The sequence below is a fragment of the Emys orbicularis genome, chromosome 4 (assembly GCF_028017835.1).
Source record: "Emys orbicularis isolate rEmyOrb1 chromosome 4, rEmyOrb1.hap1, whole genome shotgun sequence".
Taxonomy (NCBI): domain Eukaryota; kingdom Metazoa; phylum Chordata; order Testudines; family Emydidae; genus Emys; species Emys orbicularis.
Window position 1 is genome coordinate 156,578,600 of NC_088686.1, and position 24,063 is coordinate 156,602,662.

Consider the following 24,063-nt stretch of genomic DNA (forward strand, 5'->3'; position numbering starts at 1 on the left):
CCAGACTGGCAGGTAATTTCAGCACATCAGGTGACAGTCCCAATAGGAGTCCCTGTGACCAAACCTATCACACTATGCACATGGATATGCCCCTGAATGATGTGCTATTCCAGTCTGGGTTTTTCTCAATCTCTCCTTTCAAAGTAGTTCTACTGTGGATAACGAATTAAACAGCCATTGGAACAGAGACGTGAAGTTGAGAATCTCACCCTCAAGGTGGGTACCCCTAGCCACCAGCTTATAAAATCATTCTCTCTTTCTGGACCTGTGATTCTTCCCGTGATTTGTCCACTGCTCTCAGATGGGGCCTGCAGACCTTGTTACAATACAAACAAATTAATAATAATAACAATACAATAATGAACAATACAACCATGGGCTCTGAGAAATTACATTGCAATGGGCTGGGAATTGAATTCACCTTTTTCCACTCCCCATCACTAAACCAGTACTGAGTTGAACACATTCAAGAATTGGTTAGGAGTTTATTCATTGCTTTCCTCAGGGCATCCTTTACCTCCGTGTTCCTCAGGCTGTAGATGAGGGGGTTTAACATGGGGATCACCAGAGTGTAAAACACTGAGGCCACTTTGTCTGTGTCCATGGAATAGCTGGAGGTAGGACGTAAATACATGAAGAGGAAGGTGCCAAAAAGCAGGACCACAGCAGTCAAGTGGAAAGTGCAGGTGGAGAAGGCTTTGCGCTGCCGTTTAGTGGAGCAGATGTGCAGGATGGTGGAGGTGATATAGACATAGGAGAGGAGGACAGTCACAAGGCTGCTCACTATAATGCAGCACACTAAAGTAAACATCACAATCTCATTGATGCGGGTGTCAGAACAGGAGAGCACCAACAATGGGGGGATGTCACAGAAGAAATGATTGATGATGTTGGAGCTGCAGAATGACAGCCGAAATGTAAAACACGTGTGTATCATTGAATCCACCAATCCCACAACGTACACCCCAGCCGCCAGCTGTTTACAAAGCTGCCTGGACATGGTGACCGTATAGAGCAGCGGGTTACAGATGGCCACATAACGGTCATACACCATCACAGCCAGCAAGAGGCACTCAAAATCTGAAAAAGCGATAGAGAGATACATTTGCACAGCACAGGCAGTGTAAGAAATGCTTTTCCTCTCGGCTAAGAAATTCAGCAGCATCTTAGGGGAAATTACTGAGGAATAGCAAAGGTCACAGAAAGACAAATTACTGAGGAAAAAGTACATGGGGGTGTGGAGTCGGGGATCAATCGTGATTAAGAAGATCATCCCCCCATTCCCCACCAGAGTGATACCATAAATCAGTAGGAACAGCACAAATAGGGGAACCTGCAGATCCGGACAATCTGTCAGTCCTGAGAGAATGAACTCAGTCACCTCTGAGTGATTTCCCTTTTCCATCTCCTCTGAACACAGATCAGGCAGCTACAGGGATGTGGGCAGGTGGATGGCGCGGAAAACCTATCCCTTCTCTGTAATGAAATAAGTGAAGATAAATGGAGGTCAGTTTCTCAATGGATATCAGTACCCGCTCAGGGAAGGGCTTAGTCCACAGAGCCAGATGTTCACAGCTGGTCATTTCAGTTGTTCGATAAAATAGACACTGCATAAATATAGTGACACACAGGTTAATCATGCCCCATAGACGAACACTCCTGTTCACTTATCTGAGTAGCAAGTAGTGACTTGTGACTCTGCTGTAAGAGAATCAGGGTGAAAACCATCTCAGTCTGAAGAGATTATTTGTTAGCTAAAGAAGAGGTGAGAGTAAAGGAGTGTCGGGTTGGGGTAAAGTTCCTTACAGTGCAAATTAATCTTTTTGGCATTTGCTTTAGCCTGTATGAAAACCCAGAGACATAGTGGAAAGCACTGGCTTCGGTGACTATGTAATTGGCTATTTTTTCCAAGCAAGGAGGTCGCTCCTTTAGCTGAAGGGGTAGGAGTTGGGGCTGCGGCTTTTAGTGCTGGAGGTCTTGAATTCAATACCTGCTGATCCCCAAGGTGTCTGCTTGTGTATGACTCTGATACTGGACAATCGCATGTACCTGCTGAGAAGAGAGAGAGAGTTGTGTTGGCGTTTCCTCATCTTCGGAGTCTGCCAGTTTGGAGCATTCAGGAAGTTTTATAGTGAGATTTGTGATTTATGGGACATGATCCCTGAAGCAACTGGGAATACCTGAGCTCAGAGAGAAACAGCACCTAATTAATGTGCTCAGTGAAGCAAAGCCACCCTTGGGCCTGGTCTACACTACGACTTTAATTCGGATTTAGCTGCCTTAATTCGAATTAACGCTTGACCCGTCCACACAACGAAGCCAGTTAATTCGAATTAAAGGGCCCTTTAATTCGATTTCTGTACTCCTCCTCGACGAGAGGAGTAGCGTCAAAATCGGTATTGTTAATCCGAATTAAGGTTAGTGTGGCCGCAATTCGATGTTATTGGCCTCCAGGAGCTATCCCACAGTGCACCATTGTGACCGCTCTGGCCAGCAATCTGAACTCGCATGCACTGGCCAGGTGGACAGGAAAAGCCCCGGGAACATTTGAATTTCATTTCCTGTTTGCACAGCGTGGAGAGCACAGGTGACCACAGAGAGCTCATCAGCACAGGTAACCATGCAGGCTGATAATCGAAAAAGAGCACCAGCATGGACCGTACAGGAGGTACTGGATTTGATCTCTATATGGGGAGAGGATTCAGTGCTAGCAGAACTGCGTTCGAAAAGACGAAATGCCAAAACTTATGAAAAAATTTCCAAGGGCATGATGGAGAGAGGCCACAATAGGGACACAGATCAGTGCCGCGTGAAAGTCAAGGAGCTCAGACAAGCCTATCAAAAAGCAAAGGAGGCAAACGGTCGCTCCGGGTCAGAGCCGCGGACATGCCGCTTCTACGCTGAGCTAAATGCATTTCTAGGGGGGGCCGCCACCACTACCCCACCTCTGACTGTGGATTCCGAGCTGGGGATAATCTCATCAAGTACACCTGATGATTCCGTGGAAGGGGAAGAGGAGGAGGAGGAGGATGAGCTGGCAGAGAGCACCCAGCTCTCCGTTCTCCCCAACAGCCAGGATCTGTTTCTCACCCTGACTGAAGTACCCTCCCAAGCCTCCCAAGCCAGCACCCAAGACCATGACCCCATGGAAGGGACCTCAGGTGAGTTTACCTTTTAAAATATAAAACATGGTTTAAAAGCAAGCATTTTTAATGATTAATTTGCCCTGAGCACTTGGGATGCATTCGCAGCCAGTACAGCTACTGGAAAAGTCTGTTAACATGTCTGGGGATGGAGCGGAAATCCTCCAGGGACATCTCCATGAAGCTCTCCTGGAGGTACTCCAAAAGCCTTGCCACAAGGTTTCTGGGCAGTGCAGCCTTATTCCGTCCTCCATGGTAGGACACTTGACCACGCCATGCTAGTAGCAAGTAATCTGGTATCATTGCCTGACAGAGCCTGGCAGCGTATGGTCCCGGTGTTTGCTGGCATTCAAGCAACATCTGTTCTTTATCTTGCTGTGTAATCCTCAGGAGAGTGATATCGCTTAGGGTAACCTGGTTGAAATAAGGGAATTTAATTAAGGGGACAGAGGTGGCCGTTCCTACTGGGCTGTTTGCCTGTGGCTGAAAAGAAATCCTTCCCTGCATTTAGCCAAGTGCAAAGGGGGGGGGGAGGATTGGCCCAGAGCTTTTCGCGTTTTGCTAGCAGGGATCTTCCCTGATACCAGCCACGCGGTGGGGGGAGGGAGAAAGCACTCATCCCAGAGAATTCATGGCGGGTGGGGGTGGGGGGGTTGTTAGTTTGGTTCCTGCAGGGATCTTCCCTGATACCAGCCACGCGGTGGGGGGAGGGAGAAAGCACTCATCCCAGAGAATTCATGGCGGGTGGTGGGGGGGTGTTGTTAGTTTGGTTCCTGCAGGGATCTTCCCTGATACCAGCCACGCGGTGGGGGGAGGGAGAAAGCACTCATCCCAGAGAATTCATGGCGGGTGGGGGTGGGGGGGTTGTTAGTTTGGTTCCTGCAGGGATCTTCCCTGATACCAGCCACGCGGTGGGGGGAGGGAGAAAGCACTCATCCCAGAGAATTCATGGCGGGTGGGGGTGGGGGGGTTGTTAGTTTGGTTCCTGCAGGGATCTTCCCTGATACCAGCCACGCGGTGGGGGGAGGGAGAAAGCACTCATCCCAGAGAATTCATGGCGGGTGTGGGGGGGTGTTGTTAGTTTGGTTCCTGCAGGGATCTTCCCTGATACCAGCCACGCGGTGGGGGGAGGGAGAAAGCACTCATCCCAGAGAATTGGATGGGGGGGGGGGTGTTAACCTTCAGCAGCAGAAAACAAGCTAACAGGAAAACTGCAGCACAACGGGCTTTGCTTGGTATGTGGGAAAGCAGGGCGCAGAAGCCTAAAGACAGTGGCTTACCATGGCAGCATGCAAGGTGAATTCTGTTGCCCGGACCTGCGTCTGTGATCTCTAGCAGCAAAGCCACAGGCACTCAATATTAAGAGGCAAAATGCGACCTTGCACAGAAATCACATGTGCTATGTAATGTGAATAGTATACACCGTGAAAGAGTATAAGCATTGTTCTGAAAAATGTATCTTTTAAAAAAATTCTCTCCTTTTTTCACTCCCTCCAGCAGGTGCAAATGTTTCAAGCCTCCCTCCTCCTTCCCGAAGGCTATCCCAGATAAGGCGTCGTAAAAAAAAGATGAGAGAAGAGATGTTTTCCGAAATCATGCAATCCACCAGGAATGAAAGAGCTCATCTGAATGAGTGGAAGGAGACGGTTTGCAAGTATAGGAAAGAAGCCAGTGACCGTGAGGACAGGAGGGACCAACGTGAGGACATGAGGGACCAACGTGAGGACAGAAGGGACCAACGTGAGGAGAGGAGAGACGCTCGAGATGAGAGGTGGCGGCAGGAAGATCAGAGGAGTCGGGAAGCAACGCTGGGGCTGCTGCGTGAGCAAACAGACATGCTCCGGCGTCTGGTGGAGCTTCAGGAACGGCTGCTGGAGAACAGAGTGCCGCTACAGCCCCTGTATAACCCCCCTACCTCCTCACCATGTTCCATAGCCTCCACACCCAGACGTGTAAGAACACGGGGGGGGAGGCTCCGTACACCCTCCCATTCCACCCCAGTGGACAGCCCAAGCAAAAGGCTGCCATTTTTTTAACCTTTTTTTACTGGGCTTTTCCTTCCCGCAGATCCTCCTCCCAAACCCCACTCAGGTTCTGTGCCGCTACAGCCCCTGTATAACCCCCCTACCTCCTCACCATGTTCCATAGCCTCCACACCCAGACGTGTAAGAACACGGGGGGGGAGGCTCCGTACACCCTCCCATTCCACCCCAGTGGACAGCCCAAGCAAAAGGCTGCCATTTTTTTAACCTTTTTTTACTGGGCTTTTCCTTCCCGCAGATCCTCCTCCCAAACCCCACTCAGGTTCTGTGCCGCTACAGCCCCTGTATAACCCCCCTACCTCCTCACCATGTTCCATAGCCTCCACACCCAGACGTGTAAGAACACGGGGGGGGAGGCTCCGTACACCCTCCCATTCCACCCCAGTGGACAGCCCAAGCAAAAGGCTGCCATTTTCTTAACCTTTTTTTACTGGGCTTTTCCTTCCCGCTGATCCTCCTCCCAAACCCCACTCAGGTTCTCTCCCTCTTTTTATAATCAATTAATAAAGAATAAATGATTTTTAAACAATGGTGACTTTATTTCCTTTGAAAGCAAGCTGGGGGAAGGGGGAGGGTGGGTTCCTTACAGAGAATGAGTCAATAAAGGGGGCGGGTTTTCAGGAAGGATAAACAAACATAAATTTCACACTGTAGCCTGGCCAGTCATGAAACTGGTTTTCAAAGCTTCCCTAATGCGCAGCGCTTCATCGTGTGCTCTTCTAATCGCCCTGGTGTCTGGCTGCGAGTAATCAGCAGCCAGGCGATTTGCCTCAGCCTCCCACCCTGCCATAAAGGTCTCCCCCTTGCTCTCACAGAGATTGTGAAGCACACAGCAAGCAGTAATAACAATGGGGATATTGGTTTGGCTGAGGTCTGAGCGAGTCAATAAGGATCGCCAGCGACCTTTTAAACGGCCAAATGCACATTCTACCACCATTCTGCACTTGCTCAGCCTATAGTTGAACAACTCCTGACTCCTGTCCAGGCTGCCTGTGTATGGCTTCATGAGCCATGGCATTAAGGGGTAGGCTGGGTCCCCAAGAATAACAATTGGCATTTCAACATCCCCCACGGTTATTTTCTGGTCCGGAAAGTAAGTCCCTTGCTGCAGCCATTTAAACAGATTGGTGTTCCTGAAGACGCGAGCGTCATGAACCCTTCCCGGCCAGCCCACATGGATGTTGGTGAAACGTCCCTTGTGATCCACAAGTGCTTGCAGCACCATTGAGAAGTACCCCTTGCGGTTTATGTACTGGGTACCCTGGTGCTCCGGTGCCAAGATAGGAATATGGGTTCCATCTATTGCCCCACCACAGTTAGGGAATCCCATTGCAGCAAAGCCATCCACTATGACCTGCACATTTCCCAGAGTCACTACCTTTCGTAGCAGCACCTCCGTGATTGCTTTGGCTACTTGCATCACAGCAGCCCCCACAGTAGATTTGCCCACTCCAAATTGATTCCCGACTGACCGGTAGCTGTCTGGCGTTGCAAGCTTCCACAGGGCTATCGCCACTCGCTTCTCAACTGTGAGGGCTGCTCTCATCTTGGTATTCTGGCGCTTCAGGGCAGGGGAAAGCAAGTCACAAAGTTCCATGAAAGTGCCCTTACGCATGCGAAAGTTTCTCAGCCACTGGGAATCGTCCCACACCTGCAACACTATGCGGTCCCACCAGTCTGTGCTTGTTTCCCGGGCCCAGAATCGGCGTTCCAAGCCTATAACCTGGCCCATTAACATCATAATCTCCAAAGCACCGGGGCCCGCGGTCTCAGAGAATTCTGTGTCCGTGTCCATGTCCTCATCACGCTGGTCGCTGCGCTGCAATCGCCGCCTCCTCCTCCTCGCCTCTTTTTTCTGGTCCTGTGTAAGCATAAACTCCACGAGAAAGCGCGAGGTGTTTATAATGTTCAAGACTGCGTTCTGGAGCACAACGGGATCCATGCTTGATGCAGAATGGAGTCTGCAGAGTTCACTCAGGAAAAAAGGCGCGAAATGGTTGTCTGCCGTTGCTTTCAGGGAGGGAGGGGGAGGCTGTACCCAGAACTACCTGCGACAATGTTTTTTGCCCCATCATGCACTGGGGTCTCAACCCAGAATTCCAAGGGGGGTGGAGACTGCGGGAACTATGGGATAGCTATGGAAAAGCTACCCACAATGCAACGCTCTGGAAATCGATGCTACTATGGTAGCTTGGACGCACACCACCGAATTAATGGTGCCTAGTGTGGCCGAATACATTCGAATTTATAAAATCGGTTTCCTAAATTCGAATTATATAAATTCGGATTAATCCTGTAGTGTAGACATACCCTTGGTGTAACTCATGCCCTGGGGATTAATTCAGCCCACTCTTTCCTACTGTGTTATTAAATGATGCAATTTCTACCAGCGTTACAGAGTATGAGGTTAGGGGAAGATTTCATTCTGCTGGTTTCAGAGCAAGCCTGGTGCTGCTTAGAGAAGATCCACAAAGGGGATTTGTTAATTTTACCTACTATCCCCATAATAAACCCATTATAGCCCTTGTGCTTGCCTTAAAGTTCACTGTAGAGGAAAATATCCATCCTCTAATTCCACTAGGAATTTTTGCCAATCGATCTTTGCTGATACCTATAGAGGAAAGTAAATGACAAGAAGTATAAACCTATTAATCTAGAAGCGTGCATGGAACAAAAAGGAGTGGTATATACTTGTACCTTGGGTATATGGGAGGAGGCCCAAGTGTGTTTAAATTCTTTATTGGGGACATGCAATTATGAATTCCACCACCATTCATTGGACAACAAGTCGGCCATAGTATAGGTGGACAAACATTGTATTTGTATAAGAAGTTTATGTCCAATGTTTGTTGTAAATAAGTTTTATAATATAACCAATAATTTCATGGCAAATATGTGTTTATGTCAAGTATTCAGTTTAACAGGATGTGATATGAACCTAATATTGCATGATATAGAATCATAAGTTATCCAATCAGAATACCAATTATATCAGCATATAGAGCCCATCTATATTGGAACCAATTTGGAAGCTATTAAAAAGTTATTGCATCACAAACAGCACACCTACTACATTAACAACCTGAGAACAGAAGGCTTAAAAACGTTGCTTACAGTCCATCATTCTGTAAATAAAATTAAAAGGGGCCTTAAGAAGGTGAAAGATGAATCTACTCAGTTACATTGGTGGGAAGGTATCTTCACCACTAATGCAGGTGAAGCTCATGCAGCCTGGATTATTATGCTTCATCTAATCATGGTACTCTTGATTACTCAGTTTCTTTTAATTATATATGTGGTTATATTAAATGTTTTCTTATGTAAGCTCAGAAAAGTTAAAAGGAGATCTAGACAGATTCCCTTTAACATCTCTGTTTTAAATACCCTGTAGATGTTTGCCTATTATGTTGCTTGTGAGTCACCTGCAAGAGCTTCATATATATAATATATGAACAGAACAATGCATATATATATATATATGCATTGTTGTGTTCATAGTTATTGTTATTATTGTTCTACATTATATCAAGGTTGTCTGGAACCTTTTATCCTTGGTTAAGTAAAAAGGCCCCAAGGAGGGGATATGTTGGGTGTGTTTTGTTTTAGTGTTATAGTCTATTAAAATATGTATATATTAAATCCAATATGTAGTTTGTAAATATATAGCAGCAATCCAAGATGGAGTTTGAACTGCCATCTTATGACCGCCATCTTGTTGTTTACTGTTATCATGGCCCAGTCATAACTGGATCCAACTGGTTTTTCCCGCCACTGGCAACTCCAAGGGCAATTTTACCTCAGACTGTTTCCCGCCTTTGCTGGGACTGTACCATATTCTCCCGCCACTAAAGGCATAAAGTGACTGAACTCACCGACAAGTGGCGCAGTCCATCCCAGTGACTGTGCGTGCGCGGTTCAGGCCTTCTCAGCACCAGTGCATCGTTGAAGGGCACCACCGTTCCTGACGTGAAGAGAAAGGGAAGAAGACATTCTATCTTACCTGCTCCTGTTCCTGGGTGCAACATCACCAGAGGGTTTCGGTCGCTTCTTCCGCCCTGAGACATCGAGGGACTCTCCAGTGCTACTCCTCTGTGGGTTCCAGTTACCCAACGAGTGAAGATCCTGGACTTCACCGCCACCATAGACGAGCTGACAACATAGTGAGATAAATGGGGTTCTCTCAGTGCGGGGTTTATGTGTGTTATTGCCAAGGTGATTTGTGTTTTGGGTCTGAGCTTCATGCTCCTGTTTTAAATCTGCTGTTTCACTGGGTTTTTTTGTATTGTTTATCTAGTTACTGCTTATATCACAATTACCCCTTCCCTGATTTGTAAATTTATCCCCCAATACACTTACCTGTTGTTTTTACCTTTACCTATTGTCAGTTTTTACTATTTGCACTACACATAAGGAAGAGGGAGGGAGATCTGTGCACCAGTACACCGGTGAGAGACACGGCAGAGGGCGGATCTGCTCTTCTGAGTAAAAGGGGCTTGTTTTTTACATCTCGATACCTAGACCACTATACATCTAGAGTTACCTTGACTTCCCTTTGAGGTAACACAAGGGTATTGTGGTCATCACCTATCCCCAAGGAGATCCATGGCAGGCCCAGTGATGACTCTTCCCTTCCTCACTATGGTAGCAGAAATTATCCCCCACGGGTGTGCAGGCTTGGCTGGTATTATCAGTGCTCCGGGGCATGTCGGTGCCCCCTTCTCCTAAATGGTGCCAACCTGTGAAATATTGCAGGGTTGATTGTATTAGGAGGATAATTGATGATACAAGTCAGCTCTATTCTTTGGTATAATCTGTGGGGGAGGGGTTTCAAAGAATGGACACAAAGTCCTGCTTCCCTGAACACCAGTAGAAACAACCAACAGCCAGCAACCTCTGTATTCAGAAACTCCCATGTCTATCACTCCAGGTCAGTGCCCAGGAAACACTACTTCCTCTAGGAGTCATGCTCGTAAGAGCTCCTCCTGGCTTCTCTGCCTCCTGTGACCCGGAGGTGCCTGGGGCAGTCCTCACTGAAAATGCCAAGGTCAGGGCAGGCTGCAAAAAGGAGGATAATCCCTAGATAATAGTGTCCCTAGCCTCTGTTCGTCAGAGGATGGAGATGGATGGCAGGAGAGCGATCACTTGATCATTGCCTGTCAGGTTCACTCCCTCTGGGGCACCTGGCATTGGCCACTGTCGGTAGACAGATACTGGGCTAGATGGACCTTTGGTCTGACCCGGTACGGCCATTCTTATGTTCTTATGTTCTTATAATCCCCAAACTGGTGGTTAACACTGAAGATCTCTGCAGATGCTGCTACAAAATATCTCTAAGCATGCCAGCTCCCTCCCCATTCTTTTGTTCATTTTATTTATTTCAATAACTTATCGGCTGCTGTGTGGAAGGGGAAACTAAAGCACACCGGGAAAGGAAACTTTTCACACTCTGTGCAATGCAGTTAGCTTCTACTGACGTTCAGTGTAATTCTTCCATTGACCGAGCTACTGCCTCTCGGAGACGTGGATTAACTACATCAAAGGAAAAACCCTTCCATCAATGTGGAAACCATCTACACTATGGAGCTGCTGCACACAATAGCTGAGTCAATGTAATGGCCTTAGTATAGACATTCGCTGAATCAATGGGAGAGTTTCCCCCATTCCTATTAAAGCTATTTTTCTCTCCTTTTCCAGTCACTTTTCTCCCTCCCTTGGTAAAGCTCTTTCCTTCTTTTGATAGGTGAATATGTTCAGAAAAGTTGAAATTTCTCCTCTCAGGATAGTTTCCTCCTTCCCCTCCCATAAATGGCTCACTGTCATTTCAATTAAAGGCCAAAATTCTCTGAAACTGACTTGTTTGCCCATGACTTAGTGGTACCTCTTTGTTTTTCCTCCCTTCACTTACAATGAGTTGAGGATGGAAGCAGTACCTGCTCAGAACCCTAAAATCAGACTTAGGGAAAGATTCGACTCTGTTTCCTAAACACACCAACGTTACCCTTAATATCTCTGTAGCTGCTTCCTTTGGCGTCAGAGGTTAAATTTGGCTTTGATGACTTTGAGATTTGCTCCCTGGAGCATCTTTGCTCCTAGGACAACAGGTGTGCACAGCACATGCAATTAATGTTGTTGCCGTGCCTTTCCTTGTGGAAATGGAACACAGGGAGCCAGAGCATGAGCTGGTCTAGATCGCTGTCTCACCCGGGAGGTCTTTTTAACATGATACAAAACTGAGTTGAATGTATTCCACTTTATTTGTTGGTCACTGCTCCAAATATCTCTTTAAGTAATTTCCCAGCATTGGGACACAAAGGTGTCTAAAAATGGATGAATTTCTTCTGGACTAATAATTCATTGTCAAAAACAATACTGTTTGGATTGACCTGAAACTATTCACAAATGTGTTACAAATAATCCTAATAGCTTTGTCCCAGAACAATGTGTGTGTGCGGGGGGAGAATTTAGGTGCCGGTCACAACGCATCCACCATAGGAGACAGTGGTGGGCTTTCCCTTTGTAATTTTAGCCCAATAATTGGGATATTCACCTGTGAGGTGGGAGATCCAGGTTCAATTCCCCCTTCTGTCCAGTGCTGGGCAAAGCTATGTGTGACACTGCACTCCATATGCTTTATGAAAATGTTTATGAATATGACATAACTGGAGTATGGTTTATGCTAAGTGCCCCATGTTACATAGTAGATTATAACCTTTCTAATGATAAGTGTGTTCATCCTATTTGTTTACATGGATTATTTCTATGTCTGGAGTTAGGAGAATAAGGTATAAACTTGTATCACTGATGCAGACATATTAAGTGGAGGATATTAAAGGTGCTTCAGAATCAATGAACTGTGAATGGCTCTGTTTACCTGCAAGCCTTCCTGTCTACGTGTGGGACAAAGCAGGAAGAATGGTGACTGGGGTCTTACAGTGACATGTGACCATGTCACCTGATACTGAAATCCATCTTGAAGCATGTACTTTTCCAGAGGGGGGCGAAATTCCAAACAAAGGTTTTCCACCTCATGGAAGTTCTATATAAAGTGGGAGAAGCAAACAATGAGTGTCTTCAGCTGGCTTAAGAGATGGCTTCCCCATCCCACAGAGATACCTGCAAGCACCTGGAAACAAAAGGACTGTAACCACCTGGGTGGGTGAGAACAGGCTGGACCCAGGTCAGAAAAGGCATCGGATCAGAGAAGGATTTTACCTGAAGTTAACATTTGTAACTCATTTCTGAGTGCATTTAGCTTAGCCTTGCGTGTTTTGTTTTATTTTGCTTTGTGATTTACTTTGTTCTGTCTGTTACTGCTTAAAACCTCTTAAATCCTACTTTTTATACTTAATAAAATCACTTTTGTTTATTTATAAACTCAGTATAAGTAATTGTTACCTTGGGGGGCAAACAGTTGTGCATATCTCTCTTGCAGTGATATGGATGGTGAACATTTATCATTTTACACTGTATACTCTTTATACAGAGTAAAAGGGATTTATTTGGGGTTTAGATCCCATTGGGAGCTGGGTGTCTGCGTGATGGAGACAGGTATCCTGCTGAGCTGGTTTCAGTCTATATCTCCAGTTTTGCGGGTGTGGCCCAGACCTGGGTCTGGGTTGCAGCAGGCTAGCGTGTCTGGCTCAACAAGGCAGGATTCTGGAGGTCCAGGCTGGCAGGGAAAATGGGCTCAGAGATAATTTCAGCACATCAGGTGACAGTCCCAATAATCCTGGAAATCCTGACAGGCCTGGAAATCCAGGAACAAATGTGACACATTTGGTCAAAGAGACCCTTGTCTCTTTGACCAAATGTGTCACATTTGTTCCTGGATTTCCAGAAAGCATCCCAGCCCCTGAATGATGTGCTCTTCCAGTCTGGGTTGCTCTCAATCTCTCCTTTCAAGGTTGTTCTACTGTGGATAACTAATTCAATAACCATTGGAAGAGAGATGTGAAGTTGAGCATCTCACCCACTAGGTGGGTGCCCCTAGCCACCAGCCTATAGAATTATTCTCTCTTTATGGCCCTGTGATGCTTCCCGTGTTTTGTTAACTGATCTCAGCTGGGGCCTGGAGACGTTGCAATACAAACAAATTAATAATAACAACAATATAATAATGAACAATATTCCCACGGACTCTGCAAAATTATTTTGTAATGGGCTGGGAATTGAATTCACCTGTTTCCACTCCCCACCACTGAAGCAGTACTGAGTTAAACAGATTCAAAAATTGGTTAGGAGTTTATTCATTGCTTTCCTCAGGGCATCCTTCACCTCCGTGTTCCTCAGGCTGTAGATGAGGGGGTTCAACATGGGGATCACCAGCGTGTAAAACACTGAGGCCACTTTGTCTGTGTCCATGGAATAGCTGGAGGTGGGACGTAAATACATGAAGAGGAGGGTGCCAAAAAACAGGACCACAGCGGTCAAGTGGAAAGTGCAGGTGGAGAAGGCTTTGCTCCGGCTTTCAACAGAGCGGATCTTCGGGATGGTGGAGGTGATATAGACATAGGAGAGGAGGACAGTCACAAAGCTGCTCAGTATAACGCAGCACGCAAAAGAAAACATCACTATCTCATTGACGCGGGTGTCAGAACAGGAGAGCGCCAACAGTGGGGGGATATCACAGAAGAAATGATTGATGATGTTGGAGCTGCAGAATGACACCCGTAGTATAAAACAAGTGTTTATCATTGAATCCACCACCCCCACAGCATACACCCCAGCCACCAGCTTTTTACAAACTTCCCTGGACATAGTGACCGTATAGAGCAATGGGTTGCAGATGGCCACGTAACGGTCATACGCCATCACAGCCAGCAAGAGGCACTCAACATCTGCAAAAGCGATAGATAGAGACATTTGTGCAGTGCAGGCAGTGTAAGAAATGCTTTTCCTCTCGGCTAAGAAATTCAGCAGCATCTTAGGGGAAATTATCGAGGAAAAGCAGAGGTCACAGAAAGACAAATTACTGAGGAAAAAGTACATGGGGGTGTGGAGTCGGGGATTAATCATTATTAACAAGATCATCCCCCCATTCCCCACCAGGGTGATACCATAAATCAGTAGGAACACCACAAACAGGGGAAGCTGCAGCTCCGGACGATCTGTCAGTCCTGAGAGAATGAACTCAGTCGCCTCCGAGTGATTTCCCTTTTCCATCTCCTCTGAACACAGATCAGACAGCTAAAGAGATGTGGGTAGATCGATGGTGCGGAAAACATGTCCTTTCTCTGTAATGAAGTAAGTGAAGATAAACGGAGATCAATTTCTTACTGGACATCAGTACCCGCTCAGGGAAGGGCTTAGTCCACAGAGCCAGATGTTCACAGCTGCTGACTCCGGGTGTTGGATAAAATGCACATGCTGTGCAAATACAATGACACACAGGTTAATCATGCCCCACACACAAACACTCCTGATCACTAATCCAAACAAAAAACAGTGACTTGTGGCTCTGCTGTGAGACAATCAGTCTGAAGAGATTATTCCTTAGCTAAAGAAGGGGTGAGAGTAAAGGGGAGTCTCAATCTTTCTACCCTCTTTGGGCAAGGGGAGCTCTGTGGCTTGGCATGTCGGGTTGGGGTATAGTTGCTTACTGTGCTAATTAAGCTTTTTGGCATTTACTTTAGCCTGTATGAAAACCCAGAGACATAATGGAAAGCACTGGCTTCAGTGACTAGGTAATTGCCTATTTTTTCCAAGCAAGGAGGTCGCTCCTGTAGCTGAAGAGGCAGGAGTTGGGGCTGCGGCTTTTAGTGCTGGAGGTCTTGAATTCAATACCTGCTGATCCTCAAGGTGTCCGCGTGTGTTTGTGACTGTAATTCAGGACAATAGCACGTACCTGCTGAGACGAGAGAGAGAGATGTGGTGGTTTTTCTCCATTGACCAAAACTGCCAGTTTGGAGCATTCGGGATGTTTTATACTGTGATGTGTGATCTGTGGGGCATGATTCCTGAAGCAACTGGGAATACCTGAGCTCAGAGAGCCATAGCACCAAATTAATGCATTCAGTGAACCAAAGCTACCCTCGGTGTAATTCATGCCCTGGGGATTAATTAGTCCCACTCTTTCCTACTGTGTTATTAAATGATGCAATTTTTACCAGAGTTACAGAGTATGAGGTTAGCGGTATAGTTCATCCTGCTGTTATCAGTGCAAGCTGGTTACTGAATAGAGCTGATCCACAAAGGGGGTTTGTTTATGGAGACTGAGAGCTTTTTGGTAAAAACTTAATATTTCAGATTGGAAATACCACAAGAGTGGCTCAGATACCACACACCACCCATCTCTTACATAGTACAGGCTCCCAGGCTGCACTACGTCCCCGATGATGCATGATGGTCTCTCCTCTTGTTGAATTTCCCTGTAACATCACAGCAATGGTTTAGGGAGGAGGGGAGTTTGTTATGTTGATGGAAATCTTATAATTTCCAGGGGGAAAAAGTTAGTTGAATTGAAAATCCAATGTCCCATCAAGAAAACTTCACAAGAAAAATTTCTAATCAGCTTTAGCAACAAATTTGGAATCAAAAGAACAGAAAGTTAGATACAGGTGAAACATACTAATTGTTTGCAGATTTAGCAGATATCTTCTCAGTCTTTCCTGGTTTCAGAATCACCTCCTTGTTCTGGCCCCATTAGGTGGAATGTAAAATCTGTAAAACACGTAACAGTAATCCAGATTATCTAGCTATTTATAGCATGCCAATCACCATGGTATTCTATGTCCTTCCCTTGCTAGGTCACTCCCCAACGTAGGAAAGATAGGTTCACTCATTGTGCTTGATAGAGACCACATGATGACCAGAGGAGCTCAGGAGGAGACCACAGTATGCTATGGACTTCTGTAGTTCACAAAACTATCCCTCTTACATGCATGTTATTTGCACACAGAGCTCAGCTGTGAATGCTAAATCGATCTATGAGTCAACTAGAAATAGTCATGCTCTAATCGCAAATATTAATACAATATTTTTCGATAATGTGTGTGAAGATATAAGATTTCAGTGTATCATGTTATTAATACATGTTCCAAACTGAGGCTGGCAAACTGGTCTGTCTTAAACAAAGAAATGTGTGCTCCGCTTAATTTTCTATCTAAATAGTAACCAGAGTCATCAAGCAGGAAGGGAAACAAAGGAAGCCCAAAAAAGGTGGTGAAAAAGCAGCAGGGAACATCCTACTACATAGAGCTTTTGTCTTCCGGTAACCAGGTGGAAATGTTTCTCAAAGGGGGGTTAGGACTATAAAAAGAAGGGCAGACATCCCAAGGCACCGCTCTCTCTCTCTCTCCCCCCATTGATTCACTGCATCTGAAGGGATAAAGGAAGCAGCCATTGGACTGGAGGAGGGGTGCTGACCTAAGAAGTTTAGTCAATAAGACTGCTGAAAGCATGTGGTGAGGAAACTTTTGCTAATTTAGGCACAATTTGCATTCTAGCTTTATTTTTCTTGTAACCATGTCTGCCTTCTATGCAAATCCGCCATTGATTTGCTGTTAATCTTGTCTTTTGCTACTTCATCTATGGGTCAAGACAAAGGAGCTTTATTTGTATTGTAACCATGTTTGACTTCTATGCCTCCTTTTTTGCACTCACTTAAAAATTATCTTTGTAGTCAATAAACTTTGTTTTATTGTTTTATCTAATCCAGTGTATTTAAATAGAAGTGTCTGAGAAGCTAAATTGCATGCATTTTAGTGCTACTAAAGAAATAATGGACAATGTAACTTGTATTGTCCAGGAGAGGACTGGGCAGCACAGGACGTACATTTCTGGAGGGAAATCGCAGACTGGGGAGTGTTTTGGGGTCACCCTGCAGTATAACCAAGGGTGGTGAGAGCCTGAGTGTAACCCAACTATTCCTGGCCAGGCTGCAGTTACACACACTCTCACAGTGTGATTTGCCTGCTAGACGGTTGTTTATGAGTGGCCCAGGTGGAAACCACTTCACCAAGGCATTACCAAGTTGCAGGCAGGTGTGACACAGCTGCTGATTAGTTTGGGTTGGACCCTGGTATGTCACAGCCACCAACCTAGAAAATATCCCAATAACACCAAAGGTGTGGTGCTGACTGACAGTAGTGTTCGATTGACATGAAAGGGTGAGCTCACCACAGGGATGGGCCCATGCACTGATCCATGGCTGCAGATGCACAAGGACATTGTGGTCATCACCTCCCCCGAAGGAGATCCATGGCAGGCCCAGTGATGACTCTTCTCTTCTTCACTATGGTAGCAGAAATTATCCCCCATCGGTGCTCAGGCTTGGCTGGTATTATCAGTGCTCCAGGGCATGTTGGTGCCCCCTTCTCCTAAGTGGTGCCAACCTCTGAGGCTGGCAGGATTGATTGTATTAGGAGGAAAAATTGATGATACAAGTCAGCTTATTCTTTGGTATAATCCGTGGGGGAGGGGTCACAAAGAATGGACGCTTCCCTGAACACCAGTAGAAACAACCAACAGCCAACAAGCTCCTTATTCAGAAACTCCCAAGTCTGTTACTCCAGGTCTGTACCCAGGAAACACTATGCCCCTACTTCCTCCAGGAGTCATGCTCACAACTCCTCCTTCTGGCTTCTCTGCCTTCTGTGACCCGGAAGTGCCTGGGGCAGTCCTCACTGAAAATGCCAAGGTCAGGGCAGGCTGCAAAATGGAGGATATTCCCCAAACTGGTGGTTTACACTGAAGATCTCTGCAGCATCTCTGCAGATGCTGCTACAAAATATCACAGAGTATGCCAACTCCCTCCCGATTCTTTTATTAATTTTCTTTATTTCCTATAACTTATTGTCCGTGAAACAGAGTGTGACGTTACAACCCATAATGTTTTATAGAAATATGCTTATGAATGTAAATATGACATAACTGGAATATGGTTTATGCTAGATATCCCATGTAACATATCTCTGCAAAGGTTATGATCTACTGGATATATTCTTCCTATTTGCATTCATGTATCATTTTTGTATTTGAAGTTATGAATATTGGCTATGTACTTTAAGTAGCCTCAGTGAAGCAGTTGGTCAGCTTCTTGAGAAAAGACTATTCTCAGTAAGTGCCCAATCAAGAAACACTTAAGCTAACAATGAACTTTGAGAGACACCAATCCACTTCTGAGCTTTCCTGGGAATTTGGCTTCAGCCTGTAAGGAACTGATTCATGCATGGACATGTGACTTGCCCATGTGACTCCAAAACTCCATCTTGGAGTTGGATTCTGCATAAGAGAGGGGAAGGGAGAAAGACCCACAAGAGAGAGTATATAAGCCCCTGGGGAAAACCCTCCATTTTGCCTTCAGCTGGCACAAAGGAGCTGCCTGAAAGAAACTGGTACAAAGGAGTGTGAGTGATTGCTGGACCCAGACTAGGAGGAAGTCTAGTCTGTAAAGAGGCTTATTGGAACATCTCTGAGGGTGAGATTTACCTGCATATAGTTTTTAGTGTATTAGACTTAGACTTGCGTGTTTTATTTTATGTTGTTTGGTAATTCACTTTGTTCTGTCTGTTATTACTTGGAGCCACTTAAATCCTACTTTTTGTATTTAATAAAATCACTTTTTACTTATTAATTAACCCAGAGTATTAATTAACCCAGGTATTAATACCTGGGGGGGGAGGCATACAGTTGTGCATATCTCTCTATCAGTGTTATAGAGGGTGACCAATTTATGAGTTTACCCTATATAAGCTTTATACAGAGTAAAACAGATTTATTTGGGGTTTGGACCCCATTGGGAGCTGGGCACCTGAGTGTTAGAGACAGGAATATTTCTTAAGCTGTTTTCAGTTAAGCCTGCAGCTTGTGGGGGATGTGTTTCAGACTTTGATCCGTGTTTGCAGCAGGCAAGCGTGTCTGGCTCAAAGAAGGTAAGGTACTTAAGACCCAAGTTGGCAGCGTAAACATTCTCAGAAGTAGTCAGGGCATGTCCGGTGGCAGTCCCAAAGGGGTTTCTGTTACCCAACCTGTCACACAGAGTTTAGGAATAAAATTGCAAAACAATCGGGGAGGAGGGGAAGATAGGGCAAGAACCTATGGACTTCAATTGCAGGAAGGGCGGTATAGGAAAACCTATAATAATATCAGTATTAGGAAAAACATCCCAACAGTGAGGGTGGCTAAGTACTGGAATAACTTGCCCAGGAAGGTTGTCGAATCTCCACCACTGGAGACTTTTAAGAGCAGGTTAGACAAACACTTGTCAGGGATGTTCTAGATAATACTTCGAACTGCCACGAGTGCAGGGGACTGGACTAGACAACCTCTCGAGGTCCCTTCCAGTCCTATGATTCTATGATCTCACAAGGAGCCCTGCAGTGGGAGGAGGGGGGATGCCAGCCTGAGCAGTGGGCAGGGCAAGGGACATGCACCTGCCTACACTTGACATTCAGCTCCACGGTATTCCCCATCACATGCACACACACAGTGCCCACTGCACACCAAACGCACACACACACACACACACACAGAGTGCCCACTACACACACACAGCCAGACACTGAGCTCAATCAGAATGCAGAATAATCTCTACTAGGAAGCTGGGACAGTTGGAATAATTCCAACTAGCCTGAACAAAAAGAACCGAAGGGGATTCTGCTGCCCTGGCAGGGAGATAGGACTGGATTTCCCAACTGGTTCTTTTCCATCGGCAGCTTCCTGAGGCCTGGTTTATGCTTAAAAATTAGATCAACAGAGCTCTGTCACACAGGGCAGGGAAACTTTTCACACCCTGTGCGAGGCAGTTAGCTTGTGCTGACCCTCAGTGTAATTCTTCCATTGCCCTAGCTATTGCCTCTCGGAGACGTGGATTAACTACATCGAAGGAAAAACCCTTCCATCAATGTGGAAAGCATCTACACTATGGCGCTGCTGCACACCATAGCGGAGTCAATGTAATGGCATTAGTATAGACATTCCCTGAATCGATGGGGGAGTTTTCCCCATTCCTATTAAAGCTAATTTTTCTCTCCTTTTCCAGTCACTCTTCTTCCTCCCTTGGTAAAGCTCTTTCCTTCTTTTGATAGGTAAATACGTTCAGAACAGTTGAAATTTCTCCGCTCAGGATAATTCCTTCCTTGCCCTCCCATGATTGGCTCACTGTCTTTTCAATTAAAGGCTGAAGTGCTCTGAAACTGACTTGTTTGCCCATGACTTGGTGGTCCCTCTTTGTTTTTCCTCCCTTCACTTACAATGAGTTGAGAAAGATGGAAGCAGTACCTGCTCAGAACCCTAAAATCAGACTTAGAGACGAATTTTTCCCTGTTTGCTAACTACACCCACATTACCCTTACAAACTCTGTAGCTGCTTCCTTGGGCAGCAGAAGTTAAATTTGGCTTTGATGACTTTGAGATTTGATCCCTGGAGCATCTTTGCTTCCAGGACAACAGGTGTGCACAGGACATGCAATTAATGTTGTTGCTGTGCCTTTCCTCGTGGAAATGGAACACAGAGGGCCAGAGCATCAGCTGGTCTGTATCGCTGTCTCTCCTGTGAGGTCTTTTCAATATGATACAAAAATGAGGTGAATGTATTCCACTTTATTTGTTGGTCAACTCTCCAAATGTCGCTTTGTGTTCCAATGCTGGGAAATTATTTAAAGGTGTCTAGGAATGGGTGAATTTCTTCTGGACTAATAATTTATTGTCAAAAACAATACCGTTTGGATTGACCTGATACTATTCAGAAAGTGTTACAAATACTCCTAATAGCTTTATCCCTTTTACAGACTAGTCTCCTTCTAGTCTGGGTCCAGCAATCACTCACACCCCCTGTAGTTACTGTCCTTTTTACTAGTTTCTTTCAGGTAGCCGCTCCACCCCCAAAAGATATCTCGTGAACCAGCTGAAGACAAAATGGAGGGTTTCCCAAGGGTTTAAATAGAGTTTCTCTTGTAGGTGGACACCCCTCTCTCCCCCTGTGTAGAATCCCAGCTCCAAGATGGAGTTTTGGAGTCACATGGGCAAGTCATATGGCCATGCGTGACTCAGTTCCTCACCAGCCAAGCCACATTCCTGGGAAAGCTCACATGTGGATTGGTGTCTCCAAGTTCATTGTTGGCTTAAGTGTTTCTTGATGGGCCACTTACTGAGAATAGTCTTTTCTCAGGTAGCTACCAACTGCTTCACGGAGGCTATTTAAAATTAAACAAGTACATAACCAATATACATAACTTTGAATACAAAAATGATACATGCATACAAATAGGAGGAATGTATTCAGTAGATCATAGCCTTTGCATAGATATGTTACATGGCATAGTAGCATAAAACATATTCCAGTCATGTCATATTTACATTCATAAGCATATTTCCATAAAGACTTATGGGGTGCAACGTCACACTGGCGTCTTTCGGTGACATGTAACAATGTCACCTGATACTGAAATCCATCTTGAAGCTGGTACTTTTCCAGAAGGACTATAAGCAAAGAGGTGGGTGAGAACAGGCTGGACCCAGGTCAGAAAAGGCATCGGACCTGAGAAGAATTTTACCTGAAGTAACAAGTGGATTGAGAAGATAACATTTGTAACTGATTTCTGAATGTATTAAGCTTAGCCTAGGGTGTTTTGTTTTATTTAGCTTTGTGACTTACTTTGTTCTCTCTGTTACTACTTAAAACCACTTAAATCCTACTTTTTACACTTAATAAAATCATTTTTGTTTATTTATACACTCAGTGTAAGTAATTGTTACCTGGGGGGGAGGTGGGGGCAAACATTTGTGCATATCTCTCTTGCAGTGATATAGAGGGCATTTTACATTTATCATTTTATCCTGTATAAGCTTTATACAGAGTAAAATGGGTTTGTTTGGGTTTAGATCCCATTGGGAGCTGGGTGTCTGCATGCTGCAGACATGTATCCTGCTGAGCTGGTTTCAGTCTAGATCTCCAGCTTTGCGGGTATAGCCCAGACCTGGGTCTGAGTTGCAGCAAGCTAGCGTGTCTGGCTCAACAAGGCAGGATTCTGGAGGTCCAGGCTGGCAGGGAAAATGGGCTCAGAGATAATTTCAGCACATCAGGTGACAGTCCCATTAGGGGTCTCTGTGACCAAACCTGTCACACTATGCACATGGATATGCCCCTGAATGATGTGCTATTCCAGTCTGGGTTTCTCTCAATCTCTCCTTTCAAAGTTGTTCTACTGTGGATAACTAATTAAATAGCCATTGGAACAGAGATGTGAAGTTGAGGATCTCACCCTCTTGGTGGATGCCCCTAGCCACCAGTTTATAAAATCATTCTCTCTTTCTGGACCTGTGATTCTTCCCGTGATTTGTCCACTGCTCTCAGTTGGGGCCTGCAAACCTCGTAACAATACAAACAAATTAATAATAATAACAATACAATAATGAACAATACGACCAGGGGCTCTGAGAAATTACATTGCAATGGGATGGGAATTGAATTCACCTGTTTCCACTCCCCATCACTAAATCAGTACTGAGTTGAACACATTCAAGAATTGGTTAGGAGTTTATTCATTGCTTTCCTGAGGGCATCCTTCACCTCCGTGTTCCTCAGGCTGTAGATGAGGGGGTTCAACATGGGGATCACCAGCGTGTAAAACACTGAGGCCACTTTGTCCGTGTCCATGGAATAGCTGGAGGTGGGACGTAAATACATGAAGAGGAGGGTGCCAAAAAGAAGGACCACTGCAGTCAAGTGGAAAGTGCAGGTGGAGAAGGCTTTGCGCCGCCCCTCGGCGGAGCGGATCTGCAGGATGGTGGAGGTGATATAGACATAGGAGAGGAGGACAGTCACAAGGCTGCTCATTATAATGCAGCACACTAAAGTAAACATCACAATCTCATTGATGCGGGTGTCAGAACAGGAGAGCGCCAACAGTGGGGGGATGTCACAGAAGAAATGATTGATGATGTTGGAGCTGCAGAATGACAGCCGAAATGTAAAACATGTGTATATCATTGAATCCACCACCCCCACAGCGTACACCCCAGCCACCAGCTGTTTACAAAGCTGCCTGGACATGGTGACCGTATAGAGCAGTGGGTTACAGATGGCCACATAACGGTCATACGCCATCACAGCCAGCAAGAAGCACTCAACATCTGCAAAAACGACAGTGAGATACAGTTGCACAGCACAGGCAGTGTAAGAAATGCTTTTCCTCTCGGCTAAGAAATTCAGCAGCATCTTAGGGGAAACTATCGAGGAATAGCAAAGGTCACAGAAAGACAAATTACTGAGGAAAAAGTACATGGGGGTGTGGAGTCGGGGATCAATCGTGATTAACAAGATCATCCCCCCATTCCCCACCAGGGTAATACCATAAATCAGTAGGAACACCAGAAACAGGGGGACCTGCAGCTCCGGACGATCTGTCAGTCCTGAGAGAATGAACTCAGTCGCCTCTGAGTGATTTCCCTTTTCCATCTCCTCTGAACACAGATCAGGCAGCTACAGAGATGTGGGCAGGTGGATGGTGCGGAAAACCTGTCCCTTCTCTGTAATGAAGTAAGTGAAGATAAATGGAGATCAGTTTCTCAATGGACACCAGTACCCGCTCAGGGAAGGGCTTAGTCCACAGAGCCAGATGTTCAGAGCTGGTCATTTCAGTTGTTCGATAAAATACACACTGCATAAATACAGTGACGCACAGGTTAATCATGCCCCACAGAGGAACACTCCTGTTCACTTATCTGAGCAGCAAGTGACTTGTGACTCTGCTGTAAGAGAATCAGGATGAAAACCATCTCAGTCTGAAGAGATTATTTGTTAGCTAAAGAAGGGGTGAGAGTAAAGGAGTGTCGGGTTGTGGTAAAGTTGCTTACTGTGCTAATTAAGCTTTTTGGCATTTACTTTAGCCTGTATGAAAACCCAGAGACATAATGGAAAGCACTGGCTTCAGTGACTA

The 24,063-nt window shown here is 45.6% G+C and overlaps 2 protein-coding genes and 1 pseudogene across 2 annotated transcripts; all 3 read right to left on the reverse strand.

Moving 5' to 3' along the window:
* The window catches only part of LOC135877972 (up-regulator of cell proliferation-like), a 778,396-nt pseudogene that overhangs the window by 559,410 nt on the left and 194,923 nt on the right, over nucleotides 1-24,063 (reverse strand).
* LOC135877446 (olfactory receptor 5AR1-like) lies at nucleotides 467-1,405 on the reverse strand. Its single transcript, XM_065402880.1, has one exon. The coding sequence runs from the start codon at nucleotides 1,403-1,405 to the stop codon at nucleotides 467-469; it is 939 nt and encodes a 312-aa protein (XP_065258952.1).
* Nucleotides 13,409-23,582, reverse strand: LOC135877423 (olfactory receptor 5AR1-like). Its single transcript, XM_065402853.1, has 2 exons — nucleotides 22,992-23,582; nucleotides 13,409-14,347 (listed from the first exon to the last, which is right to left on the reverse strand). The coding sequence occupies exons 1-2, from the start codon at nucleotides 23,580-23,582 to the stop codon at nucleotides 13,409-13,411; spliced, it is 1,530 nt and encodes a 509-aa protein (XP_065258925.1).